General features: G+C 40.1%; 1 protein-coding gene across 3 annotated transcripts; it reads left to right on the top strand.

Moving 5' to 3' along the window:
* Nucleotides 1-248: 248 nt before the first annotated feature.
* On the top strand, nt 249-18,277 carry igsf8 (immunoglobulin superfamily, member 8). 3 transcript variants are annotated; one of them, XM_044349675.1, is made up of 8 exons: nt 249-324; nt 3,519-3,677; nt 7,615-7,995; nt 9,291-9,752; nt 12,258-12,436; nt 13,194-13,446; nt 14,065-14,523; nt 15,472-18,277. In XM_044349675.1, the coding sequence occupies exons 2-8, from the start codon at nt 3,623-3,625 to the stop codon at nt 15,597-15,599; spliced, it is 1,917 nt and encodes a 638-aa protein (XP_044205610.1). In that variant the 5' UTR covers nt 249-324; nt 3,519-3,622; the 3' UTR covers nt 15,600-18,277. The 3 variants fall into 3 exon arrangements, with proteins under 3 accessions (XP_044205610.1, XP_044205609.1, XP_044205608.1); XM_044349674.1 differs by lacking the exon at nt 249-324 and adding an exon at nt 3,147-3,324; XM_044349673.1 differs by lacking the exon at nt 249-324 and adding an exon at nt 3,147-3,324 and having other exon boundaries at nt 3,515-3,677.
* The last annotated feature ends 86 nt before the right edge of the window (nt 18,278-18,363 follow it).

Below are 18,363 nucleotides of genomic sequence, written 5' to 3'. Positions count from 1 at the left end.
ATCAGACTACATCATGCTTTAACTGTCCAACTCGGTTAAAAATTGTGATACATTGGAAAGCGCAAGACTGAGGAAGTTTACTCTGCACGAGTGCCATCCCTCAGTGCTATGTGTAGGCTCCTGCTGAAGTCTGCATATCCTGCTCGCCGCCTTGTTAACCCAGAATACCCTAATGACTTCCCCTCTCTCTCTCTCTGCCGAGCCACACTGTGAAGTCTTCCATGTTTCCATGTAGCTCAAAGTGAGGAGTGGAGACTGGAGAGAAGTGAGGAAGAAAGGAAAGGAAAACAAGGAAGATGGAGGACAACTGGTACCACTAATGAGGTGTGTTCTGATGGCATGAATCCTCCTCAGAGAGTGCAGCATCTGAGTGAATCTATCCACTAATGAGCATCCCACATATACTCACAGCCACATATAGGACCATATCCTGCTGCACTCAGCTGTAATGTTTCTCCATTTTTCTACTCAAGCCTTTAATATTTCCTGTGACTCCAGTGTGTGGAAAAATAGTTAAATAACTGATTAGACTAATTTATTGCTCCCCCTTTGAGAGAAATATAAAAAAGAGACAGAAAAGGCAGGAATGTAGCAGCGCTGCTTTCACAGGCCACAGAAATGTTAGCTGGGTTTTATCACTGTTTTACATCACTGTCAGCTCGTAGAAAGTGTTGTTCAACAACCTCATGTGGATGATTCAGGTTTTTGGAGCTAAGAATAGTGAAAGTATTAGTACACATGGATAATTGTTACCTAAAATACACAAGCAGTGGTATTAATTGTATATCATTATCATTACATGTTATCTGACTAGTAGTAAGGTGACAATGACAATGAACCTGTCACTCTCTTTAATATTATTTTTACTTTCATTATTTTGAAGTGTGTTGTATGGTACCTATTTAGTCTAGCAAGTACATGATGTAGATGTTTGGAGCTCTCAGTATGGCAATTGGATGTCGCCATCTTGTGGTTGAATAAAACTGTCTAATTTTTCATGTATGGGATTTATATTATAAACTCACCAAAATGAGCAAGCTTGCAAACACACACAAATGCTCAAATGCATAAAGGCACACACAAGTGAACAAAAACACACAAATCCAAAAAATAAAACATGCATGTATAGTATATACAAGCATACATACATGTGTGACTGTGTACACACAGACACAGAATGAAGGCTAAGCATTTTCTAAAAGGGTTAAAAAATGTGTTTCCCGAGGGCATTCAACAAATAACACCCTGTGCTGGTGTCACATGCATGTATCACATGTCTATAGATATAGATATAGATAGAGGGGGTATAATAAGCACAAACACAACATACTGTATCAAAAGTATTGTTGATAATTTTCTTGAAATAATGTTTTAAAGATCTGATCATAATCTTCTGTTAAAGTTTCAGTTAATTTTGTAAATGTGCAAGATGCACAGCTGTAAATGAGTTTCTGAGTAGGTGTTAGAATGGGTCCTTTGTTTCTAACAATCCTGTAATTTCTAAACCTGTTACTGATTTTAGGAATGAGCCCAGTGGGCGCTGACACCTCTAATGTATTAGTAATTATACCCGGAGCAGTTATACTAGTAAAAAGGAATGACTGACAGTTTACATCTCTTCTGTGATGTTTCTGTGTGTTAGCCATTAGTCAGCCAGACTCAAACAAGCTCAAAAGAAGTAAATCTGATCTGCAGCCAGATTACTCTACCTTTGATTCTAATAGCATCTCTACAAACCCGAGACTCCCCTATACTAAGGCGACATGACAGTGGAATTGAGTCATCTGACTGATGTGTACCAGCAAATCTACATTTGTACACTGCCCACTGATTTTGATGGGTGACTTTGTCAAATTTTACAGAACAAGTCTGAGGGATTTCTGCCATTTGTCAAATGAAAATGCCACCTGCCATTTTAATTTCATTTTCATTTGCAATTATTATGAAATACTATTCAAATGCAAAAGCCAAGTTTGCATATTTTACATATAGGTTATTATCTGACAATTTGAAAATGAACATGCAAAGTCAACTTCACATTCAATTTCATAATAATTGTGGGATGGATACACCTGGGAGTACACTGACATTTTGTTGTCAGTAGAGTTTCTATTTTAATTTCACTTTTGGCAGCAATGATGCATTTTTAAACATGAAAATGAAACTTTTATTCATTTTACTTTGTCACTCATCATACACAGAAAATGGCAAATGACTAAAAGATTAAATGGTTAGATTTTCATTTTATTTGCAAACCTGAGAGAGACAGAAGCATAATACTGCAGTTTCAACAGGAAACAAGAGATTAATACCAGGTGTGTCAGTTGATTGCCCAGTTACATCAATAATGCTAATGATTGATTTGATTGATTGATGATGTCACAGGCCTAAACCAAAAGCCTGTAACTGCAACAATGTCCCTGTCCCTTCTTGTGTGTGTGTAGCTAATGAACATTTGCATTTTTTCTTTTCTATTGAGTTTTTAGGCTGCTTTGGTTTCATTCACATGACCTAATTAATAGTGGTTACTGCGCTAACAACAAACCACTATGGCTGAACATTTCATATCAATACAACTGTATCCCTTACATCTCTTATTATTATTATTATTATTATTATTATTGCGTGACTGCTGCACCTGCAAACTTCCAGCAATCAGTCATTATGATTCTCCTACGTCTGCTTATTATTCCACATTATGTGCAACCTTTTCAACTGCTCCATACTTTGTGCTAGAAAAACCATTCAAATGTTAAACTGTGCAGCTCATTCAGCAAATGTGAGCTGTTACTTTCCTGTTTTTCTAGCATATTCCAGCGATTTTATATTAATTTTTAAACATCAAAAATTTGTAATGGCAGTTTACGGGAGAAACAAAAGCCTTCTGTGTAACATACGCTATATAAATCATTTACCCACCTGATAAAACCATACTGAATACAGGGAGGTCCACTTGTATTTAATTCTGGCGCCCCCTTGCGGTTCAAATGTTTATGTCTCAACACTCTCTATTATCATTGGTTCAAAATGTCATCGTCGCTTTCTTGACCAATGGCACCAGTTCAATTTTTTCTTCTCACACCCTAGTTTGCATGCATGCTCCTCCCTTTTTGTAGCAAACCACTCCTCCTCCTCCTCCTCCTCCTCATCCACACACACACACACACATACACACACACCCAGCCCCCTGTGATGCCAACCCCTCCGTACCCGCACTGCACGGCATGTCTGTCTGTCTGTCGAGGCGGTATAATCTAAAACTAAACCGGGTTTTAATGGAGCGCTCGGTTTGTTGACGGAGATGCGACGGTGCATGGGGAAAAGGTGATTTAATTTGCAGTTTTGCACATGAATTCTTGCACTAATATGCATTCGCCTTCCAACTAGCCGATGGCGCTAACTCTCCTGTCCTGTCTGTGTTTGTGTGAGATCAGTGTGTTGCTACATTGTTAAACATTGTAATTTCTTCTCCCACACAAATAATCCGACCATGTACTGTTTGTTTCGTTTGAAGACAGTTAGTCTCCGCGACGGGATGAACTATGATCTGCGATAAACGACAAGAGGAACACGGAGAAGGAAATCTGAGTCAACATAATCCATCTGGACACCGAGGGGGGAGATGAGGACCATGATGGCTTCGATGAGAACAGCATTATTCGTTTTTCTACACTGTTGTGAGTACAGCCGCGTCTGCGTTGTACCTGTTTGACTCCACACAACGACTAAAATCGCCTGGCCATCTGTCACATGCATTTACATGATTGTTTCTTCATGCATATCAATCAGACTATTCATTTAGATATCATCTGGAGCACCTAGCTAGGTCTCTTTCATAATTTAGTCTGCCATCTTTTGCCCCTGTGGTTCATCTGTGGGGACAGTTATGAGAATTTCTCACGTTCCTGTGGCCTGTAGGTTATTTTTATTAACCACAATGTAAACACAGAAATGACTTTATGGGTGCTAATGAGCCAAATGTGTCAGTGAAACAGGTGCATTTGCCAACAAAGGTGAAATCTGGGAAAGGCTTTCCCAAACACAAGTAAGTATAAGAAAGATTAGATGCAACATGAGAAAAAAAGAAAGGGCCATAGAGTTCAGGAGGAAGTTTTGCTGAGTGAAATAACCAAAAAGACCTGCTGCAACCAACAGTTATCTTTATTATCAAATTTTTCTATTTTCTTGTCAAGTCATTCTGTCTATAAAATGTCAGAAAATAGTGAAAAATGCCTGTCACAATTTCCTAGATCTCAAGTTGACATCTTCTTATTTATTTATTTATTTATTTATTTATTTATTTATCTATCTGACCAAGAGGTTTAATCTCCCAAATATCGAGTTGATGTTAATGTAAGACAAGAAAAAGCAGCAAATCTTCACCTTTTGAGAAGCTGGAAATTTAAAAAAATTTTTAAACTTTTTTAATAATGACTTTTAAATTGATTATTAAAGTAGTCGCTGATTAATTTTCTGATTACGAAGTATCATTTCACCTCCACCACCAATCACATCTTTGGTGCTTAGGAGTTCAGAGTAAGGTTTTATTTTCTTGGCTATACGATGAAAAAATGATGAAAAGTTTCAAAAAGTACATGCGACCCAGATAGAGGAAGGTAGTACAGTCAGAATGTGAGCTTGTAGGTAATTATTTGTGCCATTAGGGACTTCTGTTTTCAACTTTATACTTCCCATTTTAAACAATTTTGTCTTGTACCTTACGTATATGTTTTGACCTAACAGCTAGCAGAGAGACAATATGTAAAGTTGCCGACTTCACTCTGACCCTCATAGTTTTTTTTATCTCCTTACTCACAGTATTAACAATTGTATGAATTATATCTAACACCCAAACAGACAGGGGTCCCTGGGACATAAATGGGGTCAGGGGTCCAACATTTATCTCTTCATGGGTTCTAAGAGAATTTGGGCCCCCCTGGCTGGCAGAGTGTCTAATCCAGACAGTATTGAATATTGTTACAAGCTGCAGTGTCTCCCAGCCCTATCAGTCCGAGCCCAATGTTAATTAGGGCTTGATCCGCTTAAGCCTCCCACTAGTCTCCCATGTCATTATCTATGGACGTGTTGTTATCGGGCTGCGGCTTCGCCTGTGAGAAAGCTCCAGTTGGTTTTACGTCTGACACACACAGACAGGTGGGGCGTGCCACTACACACCCATCTAGTATTTCTAGTTGATCAGGTCGTCATCAGTTTCAGGCGCGGGGGAAGAGGTGTGTTAGTTGGTGGTTCTTTGTTTGTGGATGTCTGTTTGTTGAGTGTTATGTCGGGATGGTCATGTCTCATTTGCATTAAGAGATGATGGGTTTGTTTCTCAGCTTTCGGCATCACTTGAATATTAAAATCAATTTGTAGGCAACCAATATTAAATATATGTACCCTTCTTAGCAAAATAATTTCTTATACTTTATTGTAGCCGAAATAGTGCTTTAAACATGAGTGCCTTTCTCCTAAAATATGGAACAAGTTTACTAAAGAGATTGGCTATGTGACCTCTCTCTCTGGCTGGCTAATTGAATGACTTAATGTTACTAAATTTCCAATTTATTTTTTGTTAGACATTCAGGTCTTTTTTCTTTGTTTTTAACATATACAACTTCCATAGTTTGGAGAAGGGCCATTCATAGTTAAATTTATTTTTTCTATGATTTGTTTTCTCAAACAAACTTCCATTTTCAGACTATTAATAGAATGAACTGTTCTGCTTTGTGTTTGTACTTTTAAGAAGTGAAACTAATTTGGGTATAAATGGGGCAGGTCATCTCAGATTCAACAATTCATTCCTACTTTGACACGGGGAAATGATTACTTTTACAATACGGTATGTGTATCTGTGGATCTAGACCTGATGTTGGCAAAGATAAAGGTAAAATCCCCTGTAATGTTTCCGTCTAAAATTGGGCCTTTTCCCTCTGACTCAGTATCAGCATCAGAATATTTTGGGCAAGTACCCTATGCATGAGAGAATAGTAATGGCATGAGCAGTTTCAGTGGCTTAAAGAGGGTTTCTGTTTTTAAATAGCCCTGGTTGGTCTGAGTCCATAACTATTTCAGAGAGATTCTAGGGGAAGTAGTGTATGCAGCCAGACAATGAGACTCAGTGAAATACAATGACGCCTGAACCTGGACGCTGGCTGCTCTCCACCCCGAGGCACTCACACTGAATATTTTTGCTTATAAACAGAACACTGAAGGTCTTCCATGTTGCCACGCTTCTCTTAAACAGAAAGGGGACAGGGAGGGAATATATTTTATTTTCCATTGGGCCCTGACTAGAATTCTTCAACTCAGAGAGTCTGAGTGTGAATTGTCTCTCCAACACAATGCACTCAGTGACCTTTAATTTTTGCTGCTGTGAGCACTGAAAATTACTTTTGAATAATGCAGCAGCAGCTTGTCTTTCTAAGTGTTATGAAATGGTGTAGAAGGAAGAAACTGTTCATATCAGGGCTGCAACTAACGATTATTTTCATTATCAGTAATCTGGCGATTATTTTTTCGATTGACCGATTAGTTGTTTGGCCCATAAAATGTCAGAGGAAAGACATTTTTGTTTATTGGCTGGCCCCGCTTTTGCGGTTCAGCCAAAAATGTCAAAAATCACTGTTTCCCAAAGCCCAAGGTGACGTCCTCAAATGTCATCTTTTGTTCTGAGCAACAGTCCACAACTCAAAGATATTCAGTTTCCTCTCATAGAGACCAAAATAAAGAGTTTTCAGGCAGTTTTTAAGAAAAAATGTCCAAATTCTCTGGTTGCTTCTCAAATGTGAATAGTTCTGGTGTTTCAAGTCCTCTGTGAGAGTAAACTGAATATCTTTGGGTTGTTGACTGTTGGTCGGCACATAGGAAGAAATTTGAGTATGTGACTTTGGACTTTGGGAAACAAAGCAACATTTTTCCCTGTTTTTGGACAATTTATAGACCGAACAACTAATCAGTTAATCCAGAAAATAATAAACAGATTCATTGATAATGAAAATAATTGTTAGTTGTTGCCCTAATAATAAGCAATTTGAAGATGTCACCTCTGGCTCGAGCAAAATTCAATTTGGCCAAATGATTAACCAATAGATTGAGAAAATAATCTGCAGTTTAATGGCTAATGAAAATAATTATTTGCTGCACTAGTATTGTTTCATGCTTTGAGCACCACAATCTAAATGCCAAGGAGTCCCATTGAATTGGAGTGAAATACATAGTATTAGTGAATGTTGTAGTTAATGTTGCACTCTTTGTAAGACTGCAAACTTGTTTCAGTATTTAGTGGACTTTTCCTTTAAATCAATAAAAATAATTAGAGACTGACCTGAGAAACCCACTGAGATGATTGTATTTCATTTATTACACATGCCATTGTATTTGGAGAAAGCTGGCCCAGCCCCAGCCTGAGTGTTTTTCTTCCACAGCCATTTAATGTATTGATTCCCTGTTATCCAGTCATCAGCTTAGGATATTGATCAGTGACTCCATGTAGCAAATATGCTGCGAGGCAACACTGTGACCTACAGAAATCAACATTGTTACGCTTTCCAATTGTTCCTGTCTGTTCGTCACCATCTTTCTCACTCTCACGGTCTCTCTGTGTTTCATCCACAGTGCTCCAGTGCGTTGTGTGTCGCGATGTACATGTTCCCACTGGACCCCTGTACCGTGTAGCAGGGTTCCCCCTCTCCCTGCCCTGTGCCGTGTCAGGATACGAAGGCCCACGCACGCAGGACTTTGAGTGGTTCCTGTACAGGGACGATGCTGGTGGGAGGCAGATGGGAGTGGTGTCCACCAGGGATAAAGGCTTCCCCTATGCCCCGTTCCTGGCCCGGGTGAGGAACGGGGAGGTGAGGGTGGACAGGGACTCTGGGGACAACGTCCGGCTTGTGATCCAGAGGCTCCGGGCTGAGGACCAGGGGAAGTATGAGTGCTACACACCTAGCACGGACACCACCTACCAGGGCAACTACAGCGCTACAGTGACTGTCAAAGGTGAAGTGACCAAAACCAACAATGAACTGATTCTACTAACAAATTATTGTAGCTTTTCAAAGCCTGATAAAGCTTATTGCTCTGAGACATACACCTAAATAGTTGTCCAAAACTATTAAAAACAAATCAGCTGCACTGGGTTACATGTTCCTTCATCACAATGGACACTGTGGTTTATTTTGAGTCAATCCTACACACACTGTCCTGGTGATATAAATACCCACTGGTGCATCAAATGCGTAATAATGTAAAAATGTAGCAGAAAATACACCCCAACAAATACGATCATAACTCCTGTTACCATAGCAAAATCACTGAGCTCCTTCAATGTGAAATTATATTCCCATTTTTATCGATTTAGATCTTCAGTAGGAAAGAATGTGCTTGGGCTCAGTGCTGCAGACGGGGTCAGGAAGTCAGAAAGTATGATTGGTTTTGGAATTTAATGGAATTTGTTGACAACGAGAAAGAAAACGAATACAGAAGTGTCCTAACTATAATAGCAGCAGCACATATAAGTCACAAAACACAAAACAGGCATAAAAAATAGACAGAATATGAAGAGGGTAATCAGGCATCAACAATACAGATGAGATCAGAAGGATCATGGTAGTTTGATAAAGTAACAAAAAACATGTGGAATGGATAAAAATCAAAATGGATAAATAATATCATAGTTGTGACATGTTGTATAAACCATTTTTCTGTCTTGGTGGATTTTATCAGCTGTTTTGCGCTATATCAGCCAGAAGTAACACATTTTTCATTGATTAATCGTACTATGTGTTTAAGTTTAACTTGGCTCATGACGACATTCCTCAATCCAAGCTGTTATTTATACTTACCATCTGGAGTTTTCTTTCTCTCTCTACAGATTTGTTTCACTTACACCCAGATCCAGCTGTTCAAGCTGTCAAAAATCATTTGGCATGTTTACACCATCCATATGGTTACCAATTCTGTTTCTATCCATCATGTCGCTTTGTGCACCGCTTAGCTTATGTTTGTAGGATGCTGGGTGTTCGTTTTGCAGCTGAAGTGTATTATCGTCATAATAGCCTACTAATCCCGCTTTCTTTGGCAAAGCTAGCGCCCAAAGCCAAGGGTGGTACAGTAAATGGCTGGGAGTCACACACAGCAACCCCTTTTCGTGATTTGCTTTGGCGTTCTAAACATAGAAAGGTTTAAACATCACACAGGCGGTAGAAATTAAATGTGGCATCATCTCTCATCCGGCTCCTGCAGCAACCTGATGTAATATAATTGTCTCTCTGTGTCCCTTCTCACACGCGCAGTGATCCCCGACACACTCCAGATCAGCTATTCCCGCTCGCTCACTAGCCAGCCCGTGCCAGAGGGGGCCGAATTAACGCTGACGTGCTCGGCCGGCATCCAGTCTGAACAGCTCACCCACCTGTCCATCATGTTTGGGAAGCGCGGCGGCGGAGACGGTACGGGAGGTGGAGCGGGAGAGGAGGTCAGCACCGTCAGAGAGATTATCTCCATCGACAACATGCTGGGAGTCGTGCCCGGACGTTCTTACAAGAAGCGGTACGACGATGGAGAGATCACACTGGAGAAGAGGAACGGGGAAGCCGGACTTGGGGTGTACGTGATGAAGATGAGAGCGGTGCAGCCAGATGACACCGGCGCGTATTTCTGCGAGGCGTCGCAGTGGATTCGGGACCGCGATCGCTCATGGCAGAAGATTGCACAGAGGACGCTGGATATTGGCAACTTGACTGTTCAGCAACTAGGTCAGTGAAACTATACCAGTATTTGTGCTGACATTTGCCAACACTATGATAGCACATGAGGCAAATGCCAAAGTCATAACAATGAGATTGCACAACAGCAATTGTTCAAACAAGATACATTTAAAAATCATGTGATATTAGTTACAAAATCTTACTGCAGGTTATTTATAAAGTAGTTAACCACACTGAGGAAACCGGATACACAGTTAAGTTGGCTGCTTAAATTGAACCCAAGACAATAAAAGCAAATCTCGAGCCGAGTCGTGGGAAAACGCTGAAGTTTGGTTTCTACTTGTCAGTTCAAGGTTCTTGATTCTGTCTTTGTCTGTTGTTGGAAGTGGCGTCAGTCGGCCTGGACTTGTAGTACTGTTGAGTACATTGGACTCTCTCCAGATTTCAGACTCAAGCCCTGGATGTTTGTGTTACTTGGAGATTAACTGAATATCTAGCTTGCTGGCTGGCTGACGGACCGGTTTACAGACTAAAAAGATACGCGGCTGATTAAGTAACTGGATACACATCTGTATAGGGCTTGGCAGTAGGGTTTGCAATTGGCTGCCTGGGATGGCTGGGTGGTACCTGTTTCAGCTCTTTCCAACCTGGCTGATGGGAAATCTTCAGTATATGACTAACTGATTGGGATTTCCACTATCAGACTGCCTGACTGACAGGCTAGAAGTTCAGCTCTCTTCTTGATTATCCAGCTGGATTTAATAGGTCGATAGCTTGCCGGACAGGCAGCTGGATATCTGCCCGTCGCCTTGCAGTTTGGCTCAATTTAAATTCTAAACAGCTTGCATGGATCTAAAGGATTAAGTAATCTTTGCTCCCACCTTGGCCCCTTCTAGCCTGCATAGAGGATGACTATCTTTCTGTCAGACTGATGTGTCCATTCCTGTCAGACCAGCACTTTTGTGTCTAGTAGCTGTTCCTCATACTTTTTTTTTTTTTTTTAACTTACTGGAAGGGGAAGTTAATCTGATACGGAAAAATAGTGCAAATGTTACTGCCACCACTACAGCCCCATTCTCAGTTTCTAATGTTTGATTTACATATGTTTTTAATAAAAGGTTCACACCCTGTTTAGTTGTACTAAGCAGAGCTACAGTGATTAGTTGATCAACAGACGATGAATTACATCTATTTTGATAATCGATTAATCATTTTGAGTCAGTTTTGAAGAAAAAATGCAAAAACTTTCTGGTTCCAGCTGTTTAAATGTGAATATTTTCTGGCTTCTTTTGTCCTCTGTGAAAGTAAAATGAATACACATCTTAAGCTTTGGGAAACACCATTTTCTGACATTTAAAGACGGAATGACTAATCGATTAATTGAGAAATAAATAGACCGATTAATCAATAATGAAAATAATTGTTAGTTGCAGCCCTAGTACTAAGTAACTGTGTGATGGAGTTTAAGTTTTTTAGGTCATATTTTTTTCTACAGAAATCGAAGAATTGAATCAGAAACAATACATGCATTGTTTTTCAGAAACTCCCTGACAAGCGCCACCCAGCTCTGTATTTTCTGGACTGTCGTCTAAAACAATGGTCTGACATGTGTCCTTTTGTTTTATAGATAATGTGTCTATTATCAAGCAGAACTGTGTTTGGAGAAGTGTTGTGGTTAAATGAGGCTTTGCTAAAACAGTGAGTCAGTGTATATCTAATTATCCAGGGTATTTATATTTACAATATGAAACATTTTCAGTTAAACAAATTATGTTCATTAGTCATCAGTTACACAGTAATGAAATCTTTATGCATGTCTCTTCCATGAGAAATGGAGAGCAATGAGAGACAACTACAAGCAAATTATATAGCACATCATTTAATACAATTCATAAAATAATAAGTCATATCTTGTGTTATATTTATACATACAGTATAATCCTGGTATCGGTTTATGGTTCTTGATTATTCTCTGTTTCTGTTGCCAATAGGGCTGCAACTAATGATTGTTTTCATTATTGATTAATCTGATGATTATTTTCTTGATTGTTTGGTCTATAAAATATTTTAAAAAAAGATAAAAAATGATAACTGTTTCCCAAAGCCTAAGGTGACGTCCTCAAATGTCTTCTTTTGTCCTGACCAACACCAAAACCTAAAGATATTCAGTTTACAAACAAAGAAGAAATCAGACCTGTATATACATGTCTACACAGTATATACAGAAAATATGATTGCTCTGATCACTATTTCTTAACTTGTGTGTAATGTTTACTTTTTGATTAAAGTGGTTATCTTAATGCTTCATTGTCTTGGCTCGCTTGTAAGTCGCTTTGGAAAAAAGCATCTGCCAAATGACAAAATGTAAAAACTACAATATGTCATCCTGACCATTGAATATGTGTCAAGTCATTCCTACGAGATATTGCTTCCAGTAAAGGTTTTTACAATCATAGTATAAGTGTTTGTTTTTTTATGGCCCTCCACTAAGGAGGATTTCTGGTACTTAAACTTTTTACTAAGCTCTTTCCCTCCATCTCTTCCTCTCTCCAGCGGAGTCTCTGAGTGTGACATCCTCGCCCAGAGGGGATGTGACCCTGCAGGTCGGTTCCCCTCTCATCCTGACCTGTGAGGTGTTGGGGCTGCCGTCTGAAGTAAACTCAGGCCTGCTGGTTCAGTGGATGAAGAGGGGCTCTGTAAGCAGCGATGAAGTCGGGGCCGGGGGAGTCGAGGTACTGTGATGCTCCCTCTGCTGACTTCATGTAGAGTAATTGTTTGTTATTTTGCGGGTTACAACTCATGTGTGCTATTGTCCTCAGAAGAACAATATAGGGACTTTGGTGTGTGTGAAACAAAGTATTGATGTATCTAAGTGGGTGTACAGTTAATTTATCTTTCAGTCCATGAGTGGCTGCTTCAGTCAGCTCCTGTGAACACCTGTCAGCAAATGAGGGAACTGATAAAACATTACATGTATTAATTGTACTGTCATGCCACATTAGAGTTTATGTCTTAGTGCATTTACAGCAATAACAAAGCAGTTAGTGTTTGAAAGTTTTTCCTAGTTTTATCACTTTTTTCTTCTTCTATCAATGCAATGTAAGACTCAATTACTTTCATACACTTTAGGATAAAAAAAATAGATTAACTGTGAATATAATTGCGACTGGGTAATCCATTTCAGTCAACATAAAGTCATGTTTCTTCTCTGTTATAGTTGTCGTGTTAATAATTCAGATGAAATTACAGATAGATTTGGAATATTTTCTGATGTGTTGTGTTCAAGTGCTGGAGGCAAAGTTCTGACAAATGACACTGGAGAGTAAGCTGCCAAACGGCAGCCCTTTTTTTCTTTAATGAGTGAAGAAATTAGTATTTGATCAACATCATCAATCTAAAAGTATTCATGGTTTCTTATAAATGGCCTAAAATAAATTAGATTTCAATTCACAGTCCAACACGTACTCACACACCATATTTTGTGTAAAGGTGGAGGTGGCCCGCATGGGCACAGATGGTGTCGTGAGCTGGGGGGACGACCTCAGCCGAGCCAGCGGCGGTTCTATGGAGAAAGTGTCAGAGACGAAGTACTCTCTGAAGCTGTTCTCGGCCCGCCCCGCTGACTCCGGGGTGTATCGGTGTGTGGTGAGTGTATATGCTGGAAGGAGAGACCCTGGCCCATCTACTCCAGCCACACTCACCCAGAGGTCTGAAGGAGTCACCGTCAACCTGAAGACCAAAGGTGAGAGACGCTATAGTATACAATATGCAAGGAAATAAAAGTTAAATTTGTAGGGGGCTGATTTGGCTACAGAGGTTTGGCAGAGATATTTCTATAAAAAAATATTTGAAATACAGTAAAATATTCAGGAATGGGAAGTCCTAAGTGAAGAACATGATGGTTGACACATTTAAACTGTTTTCTTTCCACTCTTAATTACTTATTCTGTTCAGGGACCTCTGTATTGTTTGGGTCTGAGAAAAGATTTATAATTACAGATTCATGGAGTATCTTAGTGGCTCAGAGGACCAGTTTGCGTGCCATTTGGCTGCAATGTGCTGGTCTGCACCCGGACCTTTTGAAATGTGTCATCCAAGTCTCTGCTCCAGCTTTACCTGTTGTCCAAGTTTCTTTTTAAATTCATTAAAACTTTCAGTGTATTTTACTAAAAAAGGAACATCAGGGATAAATAAGTCTTTGGCTCAAGGGTAGACTTTGGATTAGGCAAAACTGGAATTTGTGGTTTGGCTCTCTTCATATTCATCGCAAACATGTGTTAGCTAAATTTGGGTTAACAGTCACACATGTTCAGTTCACATTTCATAAATTATTCTTCAAATGTACCACTTCCCTCCACAGACGTGCTAGTTTCTGCTGTGGCTCAGCTCCCTCGAGGCCCGCTGTTAAAAAGAGGCAGCACCGTCACCCTGATCTGCAACGCCACCATAACGACCACAGGTCCCGCCCAGGCACAGGTGCAGTGGCTGCGGTGGCCAATCCCTGAACCAGTTCTCAAGAGGCCAGGGAGCCCAGCAGCTGATGTTACTCCGCCAGACTCCCCCGTTGAAGAAAAACCCAGACTGGTAGCTGCTCTCACGTATGACGGCGTTGCAAAGATCTACATCAACAATAGCGAGGTTAGCATCGACCGCCTGTCGGCCGTCAGCTACAGACTGAGGGTCCACACGGCTACCATGGAGGATCAGGGCATGTACACATGTCATGCTGAGGCGTGGGGGCAGGACCCGCATGGAGGCTGGTACAACACGGGAGTCAAAGCAGAGTCAAATGCAATTACGGTTTACCTGTACGCCCGAGGTAAGCGTCTCACATTGGGTTTGTTTTTTCAAATAAACATAGTGATAGTGGATAAATTTGATGAACAGTCCATTTATCTGTTGGCTGTTGAACAGCTATACTGGGTTAAGGGGCAAGTGCTGGTTTTTCACCTTCCCAGTCCAGATTTGTTTGGGTCATTGAGAATCAAACAAGTGCAAATGTCAAATGTAAGTGTCAAGTGTTTACTCTTGACCTTGAAGGGTGTTTGCTCATTTAAAGTAGATAGACCATTGCTTACGTCCTTTTTCTAGCCTTTTCTAGCCTTCCCTACCAGATTGCGGAGAGTGGTTTCTCTGTATTTACATCTGAAATACTTATATGGACACTTAATCTCACCTGTTTCTGTCACAGAAAATATTAATTGCTTTCTCTGTGGGACTCATGATGCAAAATATAAAGATATTGTCAAAATCAGGACAGTGATACTGTATGAGCATGTGTAGATAACACACGGATGGGTGGAGGGTAGTGCTATGTCCAGCATCAGTGATCATCTGTACGCTAATTATGGGTGGGCAATAGCAGTAAAAAATTTGTTGTTGACCTTTCTGTTTTACATAACATGTGTCTGGATCCTTTATTGAGACTAAATGGCTGAGTCACCGGGGCAATCTGTTTATCCAGCAGCACAGTCCATTAACTCACTGGTAATCAATGTGTGTGTGCTGTCTGAATTTGAGAAGCACTCTGTAAATTCATAGCTGTATTTTTAATTTGAAGCAAACAAATCAGTTTTCCCAGGGGAATCTTTTTTTTTTCCCCAACATATTCTTCTATATGAAAGTAGATTATAATGACGGCATATTTCACTCATCTTGCTGTGTTTTCTTCATTTTAAAGGAAAATAATAAGTTATTTTTTTTAGTAATTATCGTGTAGTTCTACATTCTTCATACGTCCTTCCTTCTTTTTTTCCTCCTCTCCTAGCTGCTGACCTCCTCCTCATCCCCCTGGTTATTGGAGTGTCCTCCGCCTTGTTCGTGGGCATCGTCATCATCGCAACTGTAACCTGTTGCTTCATGAAGCGCCTGGCAAGACAGCGTGCTCGAAAATAAGGGTAAAAGCTGGGTGGATCAGCCGGGGGGGGGATGAACTCTCGCGAGTGTGGTTAGGGTTAAGGTTGAGGTCAAGGGTTAAGGTTAGGGTTAGGCGCACAATGAAGAAACACAACACGTACAAATCTCACAAGAGTTTCGCAAATCGGCCCTCCGGCTGATCCAGTCTAGTAAAAGCCCAAAACTAAGTGTCCACTGTTGCTGCCTGTGTGAAATCCGGATGTCCACAAAGAGGCACAAAGAGGAAATGCACTAAACATAATGGCTGAAATGGCCAAGAAATGACTTCAAAACAAAATGAAGTGAAAAATAACAATGTCACCTTGTTAGCTGGTTTTCTGTGTTCTGACCTACCTGTTAAACAGTCAATGCCAAAAGATTCTGTTTTATATTCTCTCGTATTTTTATATCCAAATTTTCTCTGAAAACAATATATTTTAGTGCCCTAGATTTCTGAAGCCAACACATAGCAACCCCTCTCCACTCGTCAAGTGGGAAATGATTTCTCCCTTTCCACACCAACCCTCTTTTTATGATCCTTTTGTTCCGGCTTATCACTCTGTTTCAACTGGAAATTGGTCAAATTAGAGGTCCAAGAAACACCATTTCATCATGAATGAATGTGTTTTATGACAAGGTCAAAGGTAAAAAAAGGTAATGCAAGTTCACAGAGAAACTCCAAAGTGAAAAAGTATTATTTCTTTAGGGTACTTTTACAGAAAGATGGTACTAAACGCCATTCAGCCTCAAGATTGTATGTTGCTGGAACTGTAGATCATCCTACAGTGACTACGACATAGACAAAGAATATTCTTTTTTTTTTTTCACAAACTGTTGATACTCTTCCAGATGTTCCTTCTCCAAACTGCATGTTTTGTTTTATGTTTATGATTAAATGTACGTGCATGGTTAAGCCGCTAGCACTGCCACTGACGGTCACATGAATGCTGATGGGAGCATTTCAGCCTCCAGAAACTTAATACAAGCAGGGATCATCCACCGCCTGCAGTCCAGCACCGCTCTGCATATATACAAAGCCTCTGTCTGTCACTTAATAAGAAAGGCGCTGGCTGAGGACTTGCTGATGCCAAGACCAATTGAGTACCAATTCTACAGACAAGCATTCCTTGCCTGTGATGCTTCACGCTGTCATGAGTTTTCTATATGAACTTATATAGATAGACAAAGAGAAATGGAAGATATCCATTATGCACTGAGCTAAAATATGTAAATACTCTATGGAGTTAAGCTGTTTTATTTTTCTTAATGCAAGCAAGACTATGCTGTAAAGCCGTGTTTGTCTTTGACAAGGCACCTGTGTTTAACATTCTGCTGCCGTCTGGTCTGTTCTTTTGAAGCACTTGGACAAAAATGGGACTGGGACCAAAACCCCTTAGTATCCTTCTTTTACTTGATTTTCTTCCAGCTGAAAAAGTGACTTTGCTGTACGTGAGGGAGAACATTTCAGTTGTTTTTTTTTTTTTCTTTTTTTTGTGCGATTAATGGTTCCTTTCCTCTTGTCAAGTGACTGAGATAGAAAAACAGTACTGTGAAAAAGAATTCCCCATTTGTTACACTGAATAACAGAAAAAATGTTGTTTCACGCTGTTTAGGATATTTGTCCCTGAGGTTAAGATTTCTTAAGCTGTGCAGTCATATGACTAAATAGTTTAGTGAGGTCTCACTATCGTCGTCATCATAGTTGTCATGTGGTTGAAGGCCACGCATTCATGCTGCCAAGACGGCTGCTAGCCCGCAGAAATCTGTCGGACAGATTTGCTGTGTCTGCGCACTTAAAATGGGTGAAATCCATCCTCCTCTTCCTGTTACTTTGGAAAAGTTAAGATACATGTTCATGGAAAGGAGGAGGAAAGTAAAAATGTGTTGTTATCCAGCTAGTTGCACGTCATCTTTCCAGCTTTTCTTAATTTGTTTGCACTGAATCATACTTCAGTCTTCTACTGTTAAGTGTCTGTCTGTCTCTTTCTCCTAGTTGATTTTCAATGCGAGAGTCCTTCTAAATCTGCCTATCCTCCCTAACCTGTCCTCTATAAACCCTGATTATAAATGTCGTTCATGAACATTAGGGAATAAAATCACAGCTCTGCTTGCTTCCTGAGCCACTTTGTTCCAGATCAACTACTCAAAGCTGATTTGTTCCCCCACGTTCCCACCCACCACACGATAACGCACACATCACACACACAGATGCACGCACAGCACTGGCTGGCTGGCATTTCAGATGGAAGTAAGTGAGTATCTGCGTGTTCATCTCTAATCCCAGTTTATGGCTACAGTGTGTGTTCTGCTGCTGCCCTTCCCCCCCCTCCTGCTCTTCCCTCAGTGTGCTACAAAGTCGGCATGGCTTGCTTTCAATTCATTTCAATCTCTGCTCCCTGAGAATTACAACCAGCTGTAAAAATTGTAGCACGTAACCTGTAAAGTTTGAAAACTGCTGTTTAAGTTGTGCTCTCATTTGAACATGTATTAAACCCTTTTATGAAGGTGTTATGTTTTTGTTTGAATTGTTTACTCATGCTTTAAAACCACTGTTCCTGAATGCATCTTGCTGCCATTGAAATATACAAAGGCGGGTTAATGCTCAGTTTGTTTCTTATGGTGCTTTGGCAAACCTGCCGATTGATAAACCAATAAACCACTCTGGATTTATAATGTCACTGTGGTTTTATTTATTCCTTTATTTTCTACTGCTATGACAAAAGTCTTTCCTGGAAACGGAACCTGGAAATGTTCATATCAGAAG

Source organism: Thunnus albacares, chromosome 4 (genome assembly GCF_914725855.1).
Source record: "Thunnus albacares chromosome 4, fThuAlb1.1, whole genome shotgun sequence".
In the NCBI taxonomy this organism is placed as follows: Eukaryota; Metazoa; Chordata; class Actinopteri; order Scombriformes; family Scombridae; genus Thunnus; species Thunnus albacares.
This window is presented reverse-complemented; position numbering and strand designations above follow the sequence as displayed.

Excerpts from the sequence above, each read along its gene's own strand:
- igsf8 (XM_044349675.1), top strand. The coding sequence starts at position 3,623 with ATGAGGACCATGATGGCTTCGATGAGAACAGCATTATTCGTTTTTCTA. Across the intron at positions 12,437-13,193 it reads TCGGGGCCGGGGGAGTCGAG|GTGGAGGTGGCCCGCATGGG; the intron begins GTACTGTGATGC and ends TTTTGTGTAAAG. Across the intron at positions 14,524-15,471 it reads GGTTTACCTGTACGCCCGAG|CTGCTGACCTCCTCCTCATC; the intron begins GTAAGCGTCTCA and ends CTCCTCTCCTAG.